The sequence below is a fragment of the Rhinolophus sinicus genome, linkage group LG07, assembly GCF_036562045.2.
Source record: "Rhinolophus sinicus isolate RSC01 linkage group LG07, ASM3656204v1, whole genome shotgun sequence".
In the NCBI taxonomy this organism is placed as follows: domain Eukaryota; kingdom Metazoa; phylum Chordata; class Mammalia; order Chiroptera; family Rhinolophidae; genus Rhinolophus; species Rhinolophus sinicus.
The window spans coordinates 128277435-128297195 of NC_133757.1; the positions used below are offsets into that span (position 1 = coordinate 128277435).

At 51.4% G+C, this 19761-nt stretch overlaps 1 protein-coding gene across 50 annotated transcripts in view; it reads left to right on the top strand.

The window, feature by feature from the left end:
* Window positions 1–19761, top strand: part of ANK2 (ankyrin 2) — a 360143-nt gene that overhangs the window by 263760 nt on the left and 76622 nt on the right. For 48 of the 50 annotated variants that reach the window (XM_074338609.1, XM_074338595.1, XM_074338600.1 and 45 more), the window contains 9 exons: window positions 456–554; window positions 687–785; window positions 5870–5968; window positions 11288–11485; window positions 13024–13122; window positions 13457–13555; window positions 14156–14353; window positions 16452–16550; window positions 17159–17257. In XM_074338609.1, coding sequence (XP_074194710.1) covers window positions 456–554; window positions 687–785; window positions 5870–5968; window positions 11288–11485; window positions 13024–13122; window positions 13457–13555; window positions 14156–14353; window positions 16452–16550; window positions 17159–17257 — 1089 coding nt within the window. The remainder of the gene's footprint in view (window positions 1–455; window positions 555–686; window positions 786–5869; window positions 5969–11287; window positions 11486–13023; window positions 13123–13456; window positions 13556–14155; window positions 14354–16451; window positions 16551–17158; window positions 17258–19761) is intronic. The other 2 variants (XM_074338598.1, XM_074338623.1) reach the window with 1 other exon arrangement.

The window sequence follows — 19761 nt, forward strand, 5'->3', positions numbered from 1 at the left end:
CCGCCAGTTAGCAACCCCTCCTCCCGAGGAAAGTGGTAGCAAGCTGAAACGCTGCAGCGGCAGTCACGGTCTTGGAGTTTTGAAGTAAATTTGATGAACGGTTTTACACTCCAAGGAACGGCCCTTCAGAAAGCACACTCTTCTCTTTGAGCGTCATCACGCCGTTTCCTATCCGGACCAGGCAGTGTCTCAGACCTTCGCCAGGGTCATTGTCTCCTGTTGTCCCGTCTTTGGAGAGTAGGCCCGTGCCATTTTCTTGGCTGTCCTTTCTCCGTGGCCACACAGGCAGGATCCACGCAGACCCAGCTCTGCAGGCAGCTGACCTGCCGGTCCCGGGGCAGCACCCGCAGCGTTAGGGACTAACACGGCCACGCGGTGTCGCGCCCGCGCTGTGCCAGCATGGAGTGTGGCGACTGTGTGCACGCTGCCAACTAACTCGGTTGTCTCTCGCACAGAATGGTTTCACTCCCCTGCACATTGCCTGCAAGAAAAACCGCATCAAGGTCATGGAGCTGCTGGTGAAATACGGGGCTTCCATCCAGGCTATCACAGAGGTAGAAAACGCCCCGGCACGCGCGGCCTCGCTGGCTCCGCGCCCCTTCCCCGCCCTGGCTCCTCCCCCCGCGCGTGTGGGGGAGCCCGAGCCGCGCGCGGAGCAGTGACACTGCTGTCGCTTTGTTCCGCAGTCCGGCCTCACGCCGATTCACGTGGCCGCCTTCATGGGCCACTTGAACATTGTCCTCCTGCTGCTGCAGAACGGCGCCTCTCCAGATGTCACTAACATTGTGAGTATGGCTGGGCCCGCGGCCGCGGGCGCGCGTGAGCGAGAGCGCGCGTGGCGTGGCGTGGCGTGGCGTGTGCGGGCCGCGTGTCCGCGTCCGGCGGCGGCCGAGCTGTGGGCCGGGCTGTGGGCCGAGCTGTGGGCCCAGCGCCCCAGACCGCGCGTCGGGGCCACGGTGGCACTTTGCTGAGCGCGCCCAGGGCGCGGGCGGTGCGCTGTGGGCCGAGACCCCGCCTCCCGTGGGCCGAGACCCCGCCTCCCGTGAGGGGGTGGAGGCGCCCCCTGTACCTGCTCGGACAGTGCGAGGCGCGTGGAGCGGACAGGCTCCAGCGGCTGCCGTGAGCCCGGGCCGCCGCCTGGTCGTGTCAAGTCCGTCGCGTCCGAGGACGACCGCACACGGACAGTGTTAGGCGCTTTCTCTTGGTACCAGATTCGCCCTCTTGCAACAGGAGGCGTTTTCCAGTGTCGGCCCTTCTGTGAGTGTTGCTTTTGCTTTGGTTTTGTTGGCCGCCGTCTGGCACCATCGCAGCTCTGCCAGGTGCTCTGACGGGGACGCTGGTCCGCAGACCCTTTCGCGCGGCCAGCAAGTCCTGGGCACCCGGGATGTTGCCACCTGACCTGAGCTGGGTTCTTATGCCCAGTTTCTTCACGTGGCTCTCATTTTCTCGGGGTCTGAACTCTGTCAGGTCGCCGAGTACACGCTCTGTCCTTGGATGAGCGTCTGCCCTGTGCGGAATGCGGTCGTGGATTTGGAGCTCAGTGGGGCCGCTGGGGTACTGAGGTTTCTCAGACTATGCGACAGAGGCGACTGTCCCCAGAGAAGCAGCAGTGCTTGTTATTAAAACGAATCTCGTTTTCAAGAGCAATTGATTGACCACTATCGCTAATTTTGGGACTCATTCCTTTTGCGTTGTGAGACAGGACGTTCAGGTTCACGTTTTTTGTTTTTGTTTTGTTTTTTAATTGGGGAAATGTGTTTTTCTGGGCCCCGTCAGCTCCAAGTCAAGTTGTTATCAATTTAGTTGGGGGGGGGGGTGCAGCTCACTGGCCCAGGTGGGCATCGAACCCCCGACCTTGCTGTTGTGAGCACCGCGCTCTAACCACATGAGCCCTCCGGCCACCCCCAGGTTCACATTTTCTGTTCCCTCCCATTTCTCTGCATCTGACACACTTTCTGTGAAGTGTCTGCTGCATAGACAAAATCCATGTGATACAAATTCATTTGACTTGAAATATTATTTAATACTCTCTCTTCATGTTATTTACAGTTGGAACAAAACCATTAAAGAATTGAAATATAAAGTCCATGTTTATAAATTTCCCGAATTATAGCTCATTAGTCCTAAGGTAATAATATTATATGCTAATCTCTACTCTATTAAGAATAAGTAATTTCATAACATGCCAATTTGAGTTTAGTTTCTAGTCACTTCTTAGGACTTTAAAAGAGAGGACCACCATCCTTTTCCTGTTCAGAGATGGCCACCTCTCTTTCTAAGTGAGGCCTGTACAAACCAGCAGCTTCCTACAAAGTCCTCTGAAGACTTTCCCAGCATGCTGTGTTTTCCGCATTTGCACTCCAGTGCCTACAGATCGTGGAGCAGTGGTGATGCCGTGTTATGATAACCTAGATAAGCACTTCTGTGTGACGCTTAACTGAAATCTTCCAAGGTAATCTTTCTGAGGGGAGACTTTTGCGCAGCCGTCAAAGAAAATCCATATGAGATGGTGGTGTGATTCTGGAGCCACTCTAAATTTACTTCTTAAGTGACCAGTTCCAAATCTTGTGACAGGTATGGATTTACTCCATGTTAAAGTCCTCTCCTCTGGGGGGCGGGGGGTAAAAAAAATGCTAGGGAGGCTACAGATAGATTTTCACATAAAATAAATAAAACATTAGTTAAAACAATAAAAATGTTGACTTTTTTAGGTTCTTAAAGATTCTCAAATTTAGACGCTGTTAAGTGAAACTTTGACTTCCATTTGTTGGGCATTATAGAACCTTCATTTGTTCGATGTTCTCATCTGTCCGTTACATACTCTGTCCCTTTAGCCCCTCAAAGCAAATACTTGAGAGGTGCCTGCCAGTGTAACTGTCTCCTGGACGGGTTTCTTGGCTGGTTTTTGTTTGTTTGTTTTTATCTTGGTATGAGGTGTCTGTCAGGGAGCAGAATCCATGGCAGGAGGGTTGCCAAGGAAAATACAGGGCTGCCAGTTAAATTTGAATTTCAGATAAATGACAAATAATGTTTTTTAATATGTGTATGTCCCCTGCATTTGATGAGATATATTAAAAGAATTACCAGTTATTGGTCTGGAATGAAAACCTAACTGGTCATTCTGTATTTTTATTTGCGGAATCTGGTAACCCTACCTTTACAAGGATTCAGCCTTCTCTAGCGTGGGGTGCCTGGGCTCTGGTGCGTTCTCAGAGCCTGAGGAGAGAGCCACTGGCTCCAGACTGCAGGCTGACTGAGGAACCACGGGTGCTGCCTGCCTGCCTGCCTGCCTGCTGTGTCAGTCGGTCCTTTCCTGACCCGTCGTTGGAGCCTTTGTGTGTTGCCCGAAACCGTGTTGCACTTTTGGATGCAGTGCTGTCTGTCATGCTTTGATGCTTCCCAACTGATGCAGCCAAAGCAGAGCAGTGGGGCTCTGAGCAGAGCAGTTTTAACAGCGGAGAAGGGGGCGTGACATTCGGTGCCTGCTTCAGACATGAGCGCACCCGTTCTTTTGCCAGGCTTGTTTTCGTCTCCAAATTCCCTCCGAGTGTGCCGTGTACCAATAACCCAACCATGTGCCGACATTGCTACTGCAAAGCTCCCTTCCCAGAAAGCTCAGCAGTACACGTGAGCATCCAGAAGGCTGCACTGCCAGTCCTGACACATCCACAGTCCACAGTGTTCACTGACCCCGGTGGGAGCAGAGGCCCAAGCACTTCGGGGCAGTACAGTGTGTGGTGTGAGCAAGTGTTCTCTTCGAGCAAGTCAGTGAATTCCTGGCTAAGTTCACACTTGCGTTATGTTTAAGAATTCCCGCAGTCCTCAGTTAGTTAGCCTGCGGTGAGGAAAGCGGGGGGATTGAATAAGATGAGGTGCCCACACCATGGAAGGGAAGTTACTACCGATCACAACTCTGTACACCCTCTCATTTTCTTATTTACACTTACATATAAACAAGGGCAACACAACATAAAAAGCTACGGGCAATTTACAATAAAAGTCAGCAACCCCAGAGTCATTAAATAAAAATCAAGCCAGACCATTGTCACAAAGGGAGAGACCACGTGTGTCTATGTGTATAACTTTCTTTGAATATAACGTTTAATAGTTCAGAATGGGTTTTATATATAATGTATTGATTTCAAATGTGTAAACACCATAAAAATAACTTATTTTAAGTATAAAATAAGGGTATTGGAAATAGTAAGACGAATACAGGAAGCATTTTACATTTTGAAAATCCCTTACAGACAAGCTTGGCCTGTAAAGGAAACATAAATTCATCACTGAGTAGGTGCTCCTGAGGCCTCTTTGACTTAACTTCTGTTAAGGAAATTTATTTTTGTCTTTATTTCTACTAAAATTAGTAAAATTGCTGTACTTTTATAAGACCTAGAGATTGAGTAAAGATTTGACTTTTCTTTTTTGAGGTTTTCTTTTTAATAGAAGGTCTTAGCTTCATCTACTTAGAGACAGGTTTTGGATGATACAGTAAACAAGTTAGAAGTCATGGTTGCCACGCAACCAAAGTCTGAAGACAAATTTTGCTATTCCAGTAATAAGTCATTTTATAAAACAATGTATTCCAGATACATTTCCATTACAAAAGTCAAATTATATCATCAGAAAATAAGGCCAGTGGAGGATGAATGAATCATCAATAAAAGGCAAAAATTAGAGTAGACATCAAGTTTAATGCTTTCAAAGTCAGATTATTTGAAATGAACTCCTCATAACCTTAAAGGAATGGGGCCTATGAATACTGGGAGAAACCTCAAGTTCTCCTTAAATCTTCTTGATTTAAGGGTTTCTTGTGCAAGGAATCAAAGAAATTATTCTCTGGTATTTGTCGGAAGTATCCCGTTACCACAACCAACTATAAGATCAGTTCAATTTATTTGGAGGTTTTCCTTGGTGGAAGTCAGCCTTGTTTTCTAGAATGGTTGTGGTTACTAAGACCACTAACTTTAGGCCCGTATCTTATTCCTTTATAACTGTAAGACTCTTTGAATGAATGAACCTCTGCCTTGTTCAGAACTGCGTGTGGTTTTAAAATATGCGGAGGAGAAAAAAAACACCCAAGACCTGTCTTTTAGAGTCAGTAATTAACAGGCTTCCCAAAGAGAAAATTCTTTCCTTCTAACTGTGCCCCTCATGCTGCAGCTTAAGCTACCATTTCCTGGTAAGTGTGAAACCCCGTGGGGCACGAGGACACTGGAATGGCCCCTGCCCAGGGCTGGCCATCCCAGCAGACAGGATTGGTGACAGTAGCTTTGCTCACCTCTCAGTACGTCTCTCAAATAACCGTCTAATTAAATAAGCGCACTAATAATAAGCAGAGGCCTCCTGGGCAGGGCAGATCTCATTTCCCAATAGTCACTGTCTAGGCTCGTAACACAAAGACAAACCAAGTGTAAAGTAACAGTTTATTTCAGAAACAAATTTTGAGCATGAAAAGGAATGACAAGTATGGTGCAAGTGACATGAGCTTCCGTGATGTGTTGACACGGTCTTCAGCATCTAATTTCTCATGACAGTGAGATCAAGCTGTCCTTACATAGCTGAGTGTGACAGTGACAGACTTAGATTGAAGGATCAAAGATACCGTCATACCCCCAAACCCGAGTAGGTTGTGCCTGGTTCACTGCAGGTTCAACCTCCGGGTATCCTGGGTGTTTGGGTCCGTTCACTGGTCAGTCGTGGGCTGAAACAAATGGCCTGCTTGTTTACTGCTTGCGAAGATGAGAAGAGACGACGACGCCTGTCAGACTCACTGACGACGCGCGGGGACGCCTCTCGGTAGACGCGTAGCCTGGGACGCAGCGCTGTGCGCTCGGTCACTGATCCTGCGCCCCCTTTGTGCCCGCAGCGCGGGGAGACGGCGCTGCACATGGCCGCCCGGGCGGGGCAGGCGGAGGTGGTGCGCTGCCTGCTGCGGAACGGGGCCCTCGTGGACGCCAGAGCCAGGGTAGGTGCCGCGCCCGCCGGCCCGCGAGCGAGTCCCGCTGGAGGGGAGCCGTGGCCTGGGTGTGGGAAGGCCGCGCGTGGGCTGAGTGAGCGCGTCCTCGGTAACAGCCTCCCGAGCGGAAAGGAAATGGCTGAGTGCGCGTGGGGGCGAGGATCCCGATGCCAGAGGCGTTACCGTTGGAAACGTGCGCCATGCAGCGCCTAGGAAACGCAGCGTTTTCATAGGGTTTCACCTGCCGCAGCACGTCCCCATGTGCCTCTAATTGCATGACTGTCTCATCGCACCTGTGTCACACAGACACTATCGTCATCCATGTCTCGCCCCAAAGCCTCACTGGGCCCCTCGCAACAGGCTCTTCTCAGATGTTGGTGTTTCCCTCCGTCGCTCCGCTCTCCCCTTTCTGGGATGGGTGCACTGTCTTCTTACTCTGGTTTTACGTCTTGACAATCTTCCCTTCTCCCACTTTTCCAAAACAGAAGGACTTGGGCCCTGGGGACCGTTTATTGGGTTTTCCTGCTTCTAATTGCTTTTCGTTCCCACAGGCTGATTTTTCCTTCTTGGTGTCCTCCGAGGAGGACGACTCTTCCTTCTTTTTGTTTAAAACTTCGTGTCCCAATTGCTCGTTTCACCTTCTTTCTTTACGCTGAGTATACCAGTGGTTTTCATCAATATCCTGCATACTCTCTGTTCCACTAACTTCGCACTGGCGTCTTTGGGATTCTTGTGGAATATTTCAACACTTGCTCTCCTTCGATATCAGATATCCCTAAGCTAGACCTCGCTTCAGCTGGATTCTCCCGACCTGACTCCATTTTAGAACCTGGATCCGAGCGAATGCACCTGCCCAAGCCCTTCACGTTGTCATTTCATGCCCAGGTCGCCATCATTAAGCGTGAGGACTGGCCTTAGACACCTTGGAGCTCTTCCCAGACTTGCTTACCATCCCCTGCCTCTGAATTTACAGCCTTTTCCCCAGAACCCAGTCACGCATGGGCAGCCGCACACTACTTGGTGCTTTTAGGTGTCACCACCTTTCTATCCACTATGAGAAGGGTGATTTGTGTTCTTGGGGATCACCACTGGTGTTTCTTGTTCTTAAATACTTAGCGCTTTTGTTTTTCACACTGTATTTTTCCCTGCCTCGGCATTTTTCTTCTTTTTCATAAAGACTATTTTTAGAGCAGCTTTAGGTTCGTAGAAAATTGAGAGGAAGGTACAGAGAGTCCCCTACACCCGTGCCCCACGCACGCACAGCCTCCCACCACCACAGCCCCGCCAGCTGGGGCGTTAGTCACGACTGGCGAGCCTCCATGGGCGTCGTCACCACAGCCCACGGTCGACACGGCAGCTCACTCTCGGTGTTGTGTATTCCTGTGGGTTTGGACAAAAGTGTCCCCCCACAGTGTGATACAGAATACCTCTCCTGCCCAGAAATCGCTCTGCCTGTTCTCGTTTTAAGGTTACCCGGCATCCCGTTATTTCTAAAGAAAACGTTATGGCCAGTCAGTGCACTCTATCATGAACTTCAGTATTTTTACCGGAAATTGTGATAATATTCCTGGTAAACATTTTGTATTCCATATTTCATAATAAAAGGGCTTCCCACTTATCTTTCAAAATAAAACTGCTTAATATTTTTCTCTATTAAGACTTTATTCTGTTTTTAATGGAAACCTCATTTTCGTGTATCTCTGCCATTTTGTTTTTGTAATTGATTCAACCTGTTATTACTGCCTTCACCTTTTTGGGTATCATCTGAAACCCGTTCCTCAAAAACCACTGGCTGTAGACTCTTTCTTTTGAAATATTATAACATTTATGTGTGTATGTATCTACTTTTACACACAAATTCCACCAGTTATATTGTTTTACTTCTCTTTTGCAACTATACCTAGTCTCATGGTCTGCATATAAACATCTTTAATTTTTTATTCCTACTTATTTAAATATTAAATGTCACATCAGCCTTTGTTTGCTTGTTTTCAGCCCCGCCACCTGCCCTAGGATGTAACTGAGGTGCCTCCCTGCAGTGTTCTTGTGACTGGACAGCACAAGTGTCACAGCTCATTCATTGGGCATAAAAGGCACCTGTCGGGTGCAGACTGAGCAGCCTGGGGTGGGGCCACACCTGCTTTCCTTGCAAACTCACAGGTGATGGCCACTCCCCAGGGGACAGACTGAGCGGCTGGAGCTCTGGTTTTCCCTCTCATGGGCGCTGCATTCTACTCTCCCACGAGTTATTATTTTCATGGAGCCCCTTGGGGACTCTGGTTCAGTTAACTCTTTGCAATGACGTGTAATCCCTGAAGCACGGGACACATGCTCTTATTTAACTGCTGTAGGACAGCTTAGGTCCTCAAGTTCAAGATTGCACTGACTTGCCTGAGGTCACAGAGTTGAAAGGACAAGAAAGAGGGTTCTGTGCTGATAGCTTTATGTCCCATTTCAGACGTAAAGGGAGCCCTTCACTCTGCCACCAAACAAACAGCTGGATTCTGATAGCCACTGCCCACCTGAGTGGACCTCTGTGGCCGAGATCTGTGGCCTGTTCATGAGGTGGGGTGACATGGTGACATCCCCTTAGAGCCACATGGAGTGGGGCTGTCCACTTCCGCCCCAGGAGGGCTGGTCCCAGAAGAAGGGTCAGGGGGCATCAGGCAGAAAAACCAATACCTATCTGCTGAGTTTGCCCCTTGGTATCTCAATGTGCACATGCACGTATAGCACACACCCTCCTGACCTGCCCTCACTGCTCTACAATTCACTTTCTCCAAGGGGAGACAGCCGAAATTGGAGCCAGACGCATTGGAGAGCAGGGGCCTCCCCTCTTCGGTCAGCGGTGTGCCTAGGAAGGTCTCTCCTCGTGTCCTCCACAGGCCTGCCTGCGGGGAGTTGTCTTGCTCAAGGAGCCCATGTTCTCCGGGCACAGGAGGGGCTCTGGCACCTGCTCTGGGGACCGACAGTCCCAGGGCCCTGGGCTGAAACTCACGTGCTACTGAATTTACTTACAACTTTAGAAGCTGCCAGTCCCTTTGGTTCCAGGAATCCCGTTAGCTAGAAACCACTATCAGAAAACGGATCAAATATTTGGGCCCTGTCCCAGCCACTGCTATTTCAGTCTTTCAGTAAAAGGAGTGGGGCCCACAAATCCCCTACTTTTGGAATTCGGCAGCCCGTGGCAGTAAGGCAGAGCTCGTCCCCTCCTGGCCATGTCACAGCCAGTGCACCTCGCGAGGATGGAACTGTCGCCCCTTCTGTTGGGAAGACACCCCGTTTTGCTTTAGCCCCCCGTGATTGTTACGCTCTACTTTCCCAGTTGTCTCCTGTGGCTGAAATCAGCTCGTGCGTGGGGCTGCACATCGCACTTCGCAGCTCAGGGAACGGTTCCCCAAACCTCCCAGGGCTGATGCTCCCATCACAGCCGGAAAGACTTTTAACCAAATTTGCATGTTCTTGCCTTTGCCACTTCAGGTGGGGCTGTAGCAGAAGTTGAAGAAAGTGGGCAAGACAGCTTATGTCTTTTTTTAACTGAATAAATGTTTTTATTATTATTATTATTATTACCTCAATTGCTTCCTTGTCTTAATGTTCTTCGAGACAAGCCTGCTGCTCCGTGGTCTGAGAACCACGCGTCATAGTTGACATTTGAAGAGAATGCTTGGCTACCCCCATCACACATGGCCACTGCTTAGCTGTGGGTTAGGGGTCATCACTGCCCCACTCTTCCCGTCACTCATCAGAAACACAGCTGACATTGTGTCACCCTGTTAAGTCTGCAGGTGGAAGTCCAAGGGAGCGAACCCCGAAGCAGCAGGTGTCAGCCCTGAGCTCCAGGTTTGTTCTGTGATGGTCGTGGTCCGCTGTGCATCCATCTTTATCACGGTTAATTCTGCCGTGTTTCACAGGAAGTTGTGTCATCTAAAGTGTTGTCAGTCTCCTTGCCTTTTGAGAGTCCCCTTGTCCTGTTAGTTTTCTTACTGGTCACATTATTGTCCCTATTTCTGTAGAAGGTCCAGGCAAATGCCTCTCTTTAGAAGCCAAGGCCTGAGTTCAAGTCCTGCTTTAGTAGCTGAGTGACCTTGGACAATCCTGGGGACTCATGGAGCTTCTCGTAATCTCTCTTCTGTGGAAGATGGTCTAACACTACCTTTCCCACCTTCTTTTCAGGTCTGTATAAGGTAGGGGCGAGTGTGCCTCACACATGAAGAAGTTTATGTCTGCCACATCTTTGTAAAGTTCCAGTTCTATTCCTCAGATCATTGAATTACGATGATTATTTTCACCTCTCACCGCCCTGAAACTCATGCAGTGCTGCTTCTGTCTTCCGGCAGCCCCCTCTTGCTCCTCTTTTCTTATAACTGGGAGACACTGCCTATTCTGAACAGCCGTCCCCACCGCCCGGCTGTGCCTGCCCCACTCGCCTCAGCCCAGGAAGCTCGCCTAGCTTCCCTCCTGCTGTCTCCATGTCGCGCCCGCGGGCTGACTGTGAAGACAGCCCCCTTGTCCTCTAGGTCACACAAAGTCTTCTTTTTACAAGACAGCGGTTTGCTCTGGTTCCCTTAGCACTGCAGGCATTTTCCTGACTACAGCTGGACTCAGGTGACTTCTGAGCCTCCTCAGACATGTCCTGCTGTCCCTTACACCAGTGCAACCTCTCTGTGTCTTTCAATGAAAGCACTCGGCTAATAGTTAATCCCATTTCCTTCTTGCCAGAGTTCCTTCTCATCTCTGAAGTCCTGGATGCAAGTCCCAGACCCATGTGCTGCGTTTCCTGGAACATTTACACAGTCAGAGTACAATGTCTCTTTTATCCGCAGTCTCTCCTTGAAGAAATGACCAGCTTTTGTGCCCCTGGCATGCTGAGCGGAACAAGAACAACATTTTCCCAGCATTCCTCATTCTTTTGTACTTGATACGGTTCCTGGAATAAATACTGTCTCTTAGTGAAAGCTTTTGGATGAGAATCTAGGTCTCAGGACTTCTGGATTAGATTTCTTTCTTATTCAGAACCATGAGTTGTTTCTATTTAACCATAAATGAGGGCTGGAGCCTAGTGAGCTGAGAAACATTTTGGTATGCCTAGGAAACAGTGGGCCAGTTCATGGAGATACGCGTTGGTGAAGAATTGAAGGAGGATCTTGTGACCAAACAGGTCACCTCTGTGGCAAACGCTGAAGCAGCCAGGCTCAGGGGTAGTAACTATTTCCATGTGCACAGGGGTTCCTGGAGATTCCCAGAAGCCACAGTGCGATGTCTGAGTGAAGCGTGTGTCTGGGTCTCCGCATCTGGCACTAATGCTGGACTTGATTTAACGTGTAGGAGGAACAGACGCCCTTGCATATCGCCTCTCGCCTGGGGAAGACGGAGATTGTCCAGCTGCTGCTACAACATATGGCTCATCCAGACGCGGCCACTACCAACGGGTACACGCCACTGCACATCTCTGCCCGGGAAGGCCGGGTGGACGTGGCATCTGTCCTCTTGGAAGCGGGGGCTGCCCAGTCCTTAGCTACCAAGGTAAGGGGAAGCCTCGCGACAACATGGGCCAAGAGGGATCCCACGTCAGGGTCTCTGCTCTTTGGCAAAGAATGTCTGCGGGGGAGGCCTCTGACTGACTGCTTTCTCTTTCATTATTTTAGATTCATTTTCTAAATGGTTGGAGGGGATTGTGAGATTCCCTATCATATTTTCAGCAGGAGTGCTGGACTGGTTCTCCTAACTAGTACCACTGCTGTTTCCAGCATAGCTCTCCAGTGCTTCAACTGGGATGGTTTCCATGCAGCAGGGGCCGCCCTCCCTTCCCCTCCCACTATGAAGTCTAGCCTGTATTCCCACAAGGAAACAAAAGCCCCAGATACACTGAACTAGTGTAACTAATGTGGAGGAGACACCGCACCAGCTTGGCAGTGTTGAGTGCAAGGCTTTCGGTCCTTTCTAGAAGCTACTTCACTTCCCCTTGTATTTTCCTGACACTGGTTCACACTGGTCCTTACCAGCTGCCCTCTTGCTGGGGTGTGTGCCTTGTCTAAATAGAGCAGGGCTAGAGAATCCCGCTTTATTAGTTACTGTCATCGAACAAAGAATACACACCAGCCTGAATTTTCCTTATGTTCAAATTTTCATGCTGGGGCAGAGTAGTAGTTTCTCCGCTTGTCACACTGGGTTTGGAAGTTCCCGTTTGCATGTGACTGAGAAGAAAGCATGGACCGAGCTAACGGGAGCCAAGGAGACGCGGCTGGGTTGTGGGGAGGGCGGGGCCAGGGCGCGCACAGCGCAGCCAGAGCTGCTGGCCGCCGAGTGCTGCCCGCAGGTGGCGCGGCGGAGCGGCTGCTCGCGGGTATTCGGTGCGGACGCGGCAGCGCTGCCTGTGGCGCGGGAATGTGCCGCAGAGCCGAGCTACAGAGCAGGCGCAGCAGCCCTCTGGCCGCCGGCCCACCTGCTGCCTGTGCTGTAAAACCTGCTCCGATGCACGCAAGTGGGACTCGCCCAGGGGCTCACATGAGGAGCTGAAAGCCGAGGGCACTTCACGGAAGGAGCCCACGCACGCGGCACAGCCCCGAGAGGCGAGCAGTTGTGCTGGGAGGTGCTTGGCAATGGCGAGCCGTGGTTTTCGTTTTGTGCACCACGTAGCTCGCTGTTTCTGCAGAAAACACAAATCCACTGAGTCACAATCTTAAAATTTAATTGAAGAAATGTGGAATTCGGGTCTTATAAAAAGTACAGAGAGAAGGTTGACGACAGGGCAGCTGTTGTCTCAGTCCTACTCATTTTAGAGGCAAGAACGAGGCCGCGTTTTCACGCACAGGCCGCAGCCATGCTCCTGACACCAGGGCCCTTTGTGAACCCACCCACAGAGTCACGTTTCAGGCCCCTGAGCTGAGAGCTCTCTGGCTCAGTCTGGCCAAACTCGGGGAGTGAATTCCACTCTTCATCCTGGTCCAGTTGATGGCTAAGAGTCGGTCCTTCCAGCATGTCCCCAAACACGCGGCTTGCTGAGCGTGTGACCACCTGCGCTGGGTGTGTTGGCCACACCACCTTCCCCTCCCGCCTTCCAGAAGGGCTTCACGCCCCTGCACGTGGCTGCCAAGTACGGGAGCCTGGACGTGGCGAAGCTGCTGCTGCAAAGACGCGCCGCCGCGGACGCTGCGGGCAAGGTATGTGCTCGGCGACACCTGTGCTGCTTGTGGGGGGACCTGTGCATGGGGTCCCAATGGCGCAGCCCTCGTCCACGCTGAGGGCCTCCCTACGACGCCCACGGAGTGGGCCCACGGCACGTCTACCTGTCGTGGCTACTCGCGGGAGCTCGCCCGTCACTTTCAGGGTTGGCGGCCTCATAATGGGAGGCCTTCGGTCCTTGGGGGCCAGTTCTGCCGTCCTTTGAACACCTACCCACCCAACTTGCACTTGACCAGTGTCTGCTCCCACGCACGCTGGTAGCTCTGGGATGGCTGGCGCACCGGCTCACGTGGGACCTGCCGCCCTTTGCAGAACGGCCTGACCCCGCTGCACGTGGCCGCGCATTACGACAACCAGAAGGTGGCGTTGCTGCTGCTGGAGAAGGGGGCTTCCCCTCACGCCACTGCCAAGGTGAGGCCGCGCGGTCAGCGCGTGTGGAGCCCTGGGAGCGCTCCCCACGGGAGAGCTTTGCAACACGCGCGTGGGATGACTGCCTGGCTCTGCAGTGGCTTGTGGCGCTGAATGCTGAGGAAGTGCCACCAACCAGGAGCGTGTTAGCAGGAGTCCTGGGCTCCGCCTCGCGCTCACTGTTCACACTGTACCCGAAGGTCACCATTAAGTGCCGGTGGCACCTTTCAAGGGCAGTCTGACAATCTGGAACAGTTGTCCCTTGTGGAGGCAGTGTGTCGGGCAGAGGGGAAGGAATGGGGAGCGGTGGCCTGGAAAAGAAGGCTGAGGGAGGTAGGAAGCCATCTGCGGGTATTCAAAGGTGGGCCCCTGGAAGAAGAGCTCTTCTGGAAAGGGAGCTCCGCCTTCTGCACGACCTCTGTCTAGGAATGGGGTGCCTGGTGACATTGGTTGCAAAGATTTGGATGTTGTTGATGGGCACTTGTGATGAGTGAGACTCTGGGTTTACCATAAACTCACCTTTAACTTCTGTTGATCAGAGAGGCTCACCTCCTCCATGGAGACCTGTGAGGCTCACGATGTTTGCTCTGCTGCATGTTTCAGAATGGCTACACCCCTTTACATATCGCTGCCAAGAAGAATCAGATGCAGATCGCGTCCACACTCCTGAACTACGGAGCAGAGACTAACAGTGTGACGAAGCAGGGAGTAACCCCCCTCCACCTGGCCTCCCAGGAGGGCCACACAGATATGGTCTCCCTGCTCCTGGAGAAGGGCGCCAGCATCCACGTGTCGACCAAGGTATTGTTTTTGCCTCTCGTTTTAGCCGACAGTCTTAGATGAATGTAAACAGACCAGTCAAAGTCGGCTGGGGACAACAAGGGGGTGTGTGCTGAAAGGAAAGAGTCTGGTGGAGCTCAAGGACACAAAGTGGTCAGCCTTCTGAGGGGCCGGGCCAGCAGGAGGTGGGGAGCCAGGCTCACAGACTCTCCGAGTTGCAGCATCTTTGCATCTTGACTTGCAGTGCAGGTCACTTCCCTTCCTTCTGTCTGTAGACCTGTTCTCTGAGCACGCGTCCCGGAGGCTCCCCCTGTGCTCCCAAGAGCTCGCGTGACTGCCCTCCAGCAGGCAGGCGTATTGCTGTAGGGCCTGCTGGTCCTCATGCCAGACCTCAGGAAGAGGTGACAGTCCACCTGGGGTGTGGCCCAGACAACTGCCGCTGTACTGCTGCTCTATGCCCACGGCCCAAGCCATTCTCCAGTCCACTGGGCCTCAGGCAGCTTGGGCGGGATGGGGTGGGGGTGGGGCGCAGCAGACGCAGTGAAATATGGATTCTGAGCCTGCTTCCAGTTGGCATGGGTGGTGGAGGTCGGAGAATGAGTTAATAAGGTGCCTCAGGCATCTCACCTTTTCCAGAGACAGGCCGCTGTGGATACGCACACTAATAGAACAACAGTCAGGGATGTAGGAGAAAGATACTGTCACACGTAGCTCTGCTTCGATTTTTACAAGAATATGTGTCTGTCTGTCTGTCTGTCTTACACTCTACATACTCCCTGAAACCAGCTGCAACTGTACAGGTATCGCAGGTGATCAGCAAAACCATTAATACGTTTCCTCCTTGCTTTTGAAAAAGTGTGTATGTTCTTTTCCAGTTTAAGACCACTGAGCAGTAATGTCCTGCTCTCCAAATGCTTACTGGTCACTAGGAAGTGTGATGGAGAAAGGACACCACATCCCTCACCCAGTCCCATGGCTTCATAACATTTAAAGCCCCAGCTGTGAGAGGAGGATGCTCTTCTCTCTGGGCAGCACTCACGTTCAGAGGTCGGAGAACCTGCTGGTGTCTGGAGGTGGCACACGGTGAGGGCCGTGAATGCCGAAGGCTGGGGCTCGGCCTCCCCTGACTGTAGGCGAGAGGCCTGCAAAGCCACGCGCGACACCTGCCGGGTCTGACGGGATGTGCGCTGGGTGGGGGTCTACACCAGAGGCAAGGACGCTGCACAGTCAGGAGAGGGGACACACCGGGAGAGGGGACAGGAAGCCATGGTGCGGGGGACGTTGAGCTGGAGTGCGGGCTCCAAGGCAGCAGCACATGTCTACTGACACGCTCCAGGGGCTGGGAAACCTCCTGGTGAATGAACGGGCTCAGAAAGCACCTGGGAGACACAGGTGACAGGCTTTAACGATACTCTTTAAACTGCAGTTTTCCTTCATAGAAGCTACGTGCCCATGTGGTGAGGCTGCCAGATGGTGGCTTCAACTGAATAAGCCACGCCCATTCTCTATTCTTTCGTCCTTTGTCAGTTTTTATCTGTACTTGCATATTCAGTTAATTAAAGTCATTACTTGATGTGTACATGCCAAGCATTTTACACAAAACTGGCCAACTTATGCTCTACATACATGTACGTGATGGGGTAAGTTTTTCTTGAGCATTTGCAGGAACCCAGAAAGCAGTGTGCTATCTTTGGGTGCTGGAGAAACCATTGCGAACTCATTTCTTGTCACTGTACATTTTGTACGTCGATGCGACATTTGTTGCTGACAACGTAGGTTAGTGCTCTGCTTATAAGGGGAGGAAGGGTTGGTTGTGCAAGTAGTGCAGTGAGTACATGGGCTCAGCAGGAGGCACAGATGGGTTGGAATGGCTTGTCTGGACGCTCAGTCTCTGAGTTGTTTTTCAGTTGGCTCCCAGTGTAGAAAATATGATTTGTGAGTGTTGATTGACTCAGAGAACCCGTCTCGGGTGGCAAGTCAGTCCCACGGAGGGTTTGCCCTCAGTTTCCGCTGTGCTTTCTGGGGAGAGGCTGTGACTCCGGCTCTTTTCAGGACCTGGCGTCCGGGACACAGTGTGTTTTCCTCCTGAAAGGCGCCCTTTGCCCCCCTTTCTCCGTAGAGCGGTCTCACTGCCTTACACCTCGCCGCCCAGGAAGATAAAGTGAACGTGGCCGACATTCTCACCAAGCACGGCGCTGACAGGGACGCCCACACGAAGGTACTTTCACGGTCTGGGTGACGCCCAGTGGCCCCAACAGGTCACCCCAAGTCCAGGGTTCCCCCAAGAGTCCATTCTGAACCAGTCTTGCCTGTCGTGTTCCCAGGCCGAGTTCCCTGGGTCCTGTTCCCTGGGTCCCCTTTCTGCTGGGTCCAGTGGTCAGCATGGACTCAGGGCCCCTGCAGGCAGACCCGGCCATGCAGGCAGAAGCTACCATCTGCCTCTTGCTCAGCCAGTCAAGAGGACACACCTGTCCCCACGTCCCGGGTGAAATGGCTTTTCCTTCTCTGTGCCGTGACATCCCTCACGCCCACCTGAGCTCCATTTTTCACAAGTCTCCTCTGGATTCTCCTACAACTCATCTGTCCTCCCGTCTGCAGTCCTGTCATTTATGTATCTCGTGGTCCTTGTCAGATCAGCTGGCCTTTCCTAGCGTTAAGTCCTGTTTCCTGGGTCTGCTGCGACCCTGCTTTGTATCCATAGGACACACACAATCTGCTAAGTAACTTGTGTACAGCAGGTGGAATTTGTGTCCACCCTGCGTCACCTCTCTACCCTCAAGTATGAAGCACTGCACTTGTCCTCTACATGTTTGTTGTTCTTTACAGCTTGGTTACACTCCTTTAATTGTGGCTTGTCACTATGGAAATGTGAAAATGGTCAACTTCCTTCTGAAGCACGGAGCAAACGTCAACGCAAAGACCAAGGTAAATACTTGTTCCGATTTCATTTCTGTCAACACGAGGGCTCAGCCACGTGGCTGCTCCCCTGGCTCATGTGCCACAGTGTGTTTCTCATAAAGTCGCTGGAGGGGGATGTAGCATGTGGGCTGTGTGATACTTTCACTCCTGTCACCTGGGACAGCCATGCAGGCTGGCTTCATACCTTCTGTGACAAAGTTAGAGAAGCCCTTTCTGCCGGCACAGAGGGACCTGCCAGAACACCCATGTTCCGACCGCGTCCCTTTGTTTCAGGGCCTTGGGCCCCATCCCCAGTCCCCTCCGTGGGGAAATATAGGCAGGTGGCCTAGCCCTTCTTGTTTCAAAACTAACAGTCATTAAGTGCACGCTATGTGTCATACGTAGATTATGTATAACTTTACGGATATTAAATCATACAGTCCCTAAAGAATGTCATGGTCACGTTGTCACATGTCTGTTTCACACCGTGAGTTTAAATAACTTACCTAAGGTCACAGAGTATTAATGGCAGAATCAGAATTGAGAGCCAGGCTCTGCCTTAGGCCAGCTCTCTGACCTGCCGTGGAACTCTGTCCTGGGCCACGGGGCTGCAGGGCCTGACGCGTTGTCGTCCATTCTCCTCCCTGACGTTCATTCCACACTGCTGCTTCCGGCCCCATCTACCCTTTCTATTCATTCCGGCCTCTACCGTGTGGCCTGACCCCAGGTAACTTATGGGTGACACCCTACAGCTCCCTACAACTTGTCTCTTGATGCTTCACTTTCTGCCAGCTAATACCCCCATGTTGCCCAGAGCACCCCGTCCCCAGAGGCCCCCCCTTTAACTGTTAAATCCTGTCCAGCCTTGAACAGCACGCTCCAGGACACTCTCTCCTGCTGCTCGAACATTTTATGATTACTGTCCTGTGACTAACAGAAGTGCTGTTTAAAATTCACTCACAAGACGTTTTTATTCATAGCACATACTTTTCAGTCTCTTTGTGTTTTTGTTGGTGATGCATCATAAAAGGTGATGCATGTCCTAATCCCCTCCTACTCACCCCTCAGGGAAGGGCCCCTCACCCTCAATAGCAGGGGAGTTGCAAACTGGAAACACTGTCATATAACCTTTAAATTCTTTTTTTTTTGCATTAAAACACTCATTGTTTTTTCCTCCCACCCCCGACCTGCTGCCTTTGGCAGCCACCAGTTTTTTCTCACACCTGCATGTGTGTGTGTGTGTTGATGACAGTTTCTTCATCCATTCGTCCATTCACGGACACTTAGGTGGGTGCCATGTCTCGACTACTGTGAGTAATGCTGCAGTGAATGTAGGGGTGCAGGCATCTTTTTGAGTTAGTGTTTTCGTTTTCTTTGGATAAATACCCAGAAAGAGGTTGCTCGGTCAGATGGCAGTTTGTCTTTAATTGTTTCAGGAGACGCCATGCTGTTTGCCACAGTGGCTGTACCACTTTGCAGCCCCACTGCTCCTGTGACTCTGTCATGCTCGGAGCATCGCGTGGTCGTGCTCTGTGAGGTGCTGGGATGTGGGGCTTGCCTTGCAGGTTCTCTGGGATAACGAAGGGGATCGCTCCCCGCTGGCGTCTGAAGCCAGGTCGCACATAACGCTGCGCTCCAGGGCGCTCCGATTGCGTCACGGGGAGGAGAAATGCAGAGGCTAGCTGCAGCTCCACAGAGACGTGTGGCTGACGTGGCTTTCGGTCCTGTGGCCGCCGTCCCCAGCCCCTGCCAGGAAGCGGGCGCACGGGACCTTCTAGTCACCCTTCCAGACGCTCCTTGTCAGACACGTAGAGGTTGTGGAAGTCGGTCTCTCTGTCCTCTGAGCAGAAACAAAATCGTGTCTGTATGTAAGCAAATAAAAAGAGAAGTTAATTTTAAAATTATAAACAATAATACTGACGCAAGGTTCAGAGTCTGCTCTGACTCCCGTGAGAACAGCTACTGCCTGCTCTCCGAGCGGTTCTGAGCACTCACGACATTGGACTCTGAGGCTGGTGTGAAAGCTCCAGTCTGAATTCTCAGGCGTCAGCATCACTTACGCTGAGTCAGCTCACGCACATGCTGAGGACAGACCTTGTTGGAGTTCAGGTGTTCTCCTGAAAGGTAACGTGCAGCCAGGCACGGGACTGCGCAGCACGTGAACACGCGTCTGCTGTGGTCTTTGGTTAAGTGTCGATTGTCACATCGTTGTAATGTTTGGAAGCTCTCTGGGGTTCCCTGCATTCAGGTGGGCATTCAGTTGAGAGAAAAATTTCATTTTAACTTTTCAAGTTTTTATAAATTTAATAAAATAAATAAATAAATAAATAAATAAATAAATAAATAAATAAATAAATAGTCGGTAACCACAAGATGGCCACGGGGTTTTGAAAATTAATTTGGGGAACGTACAGAGGGATAGTGGATGGGGGGAGGGAGGTTCACACAGTGTGAGGGATATAAATGATAAACGTCTAAGTTTTGCTTTGTCCTGTGCACCTGAAACTAAAAAAAAAAGACAGCAAAAAAAA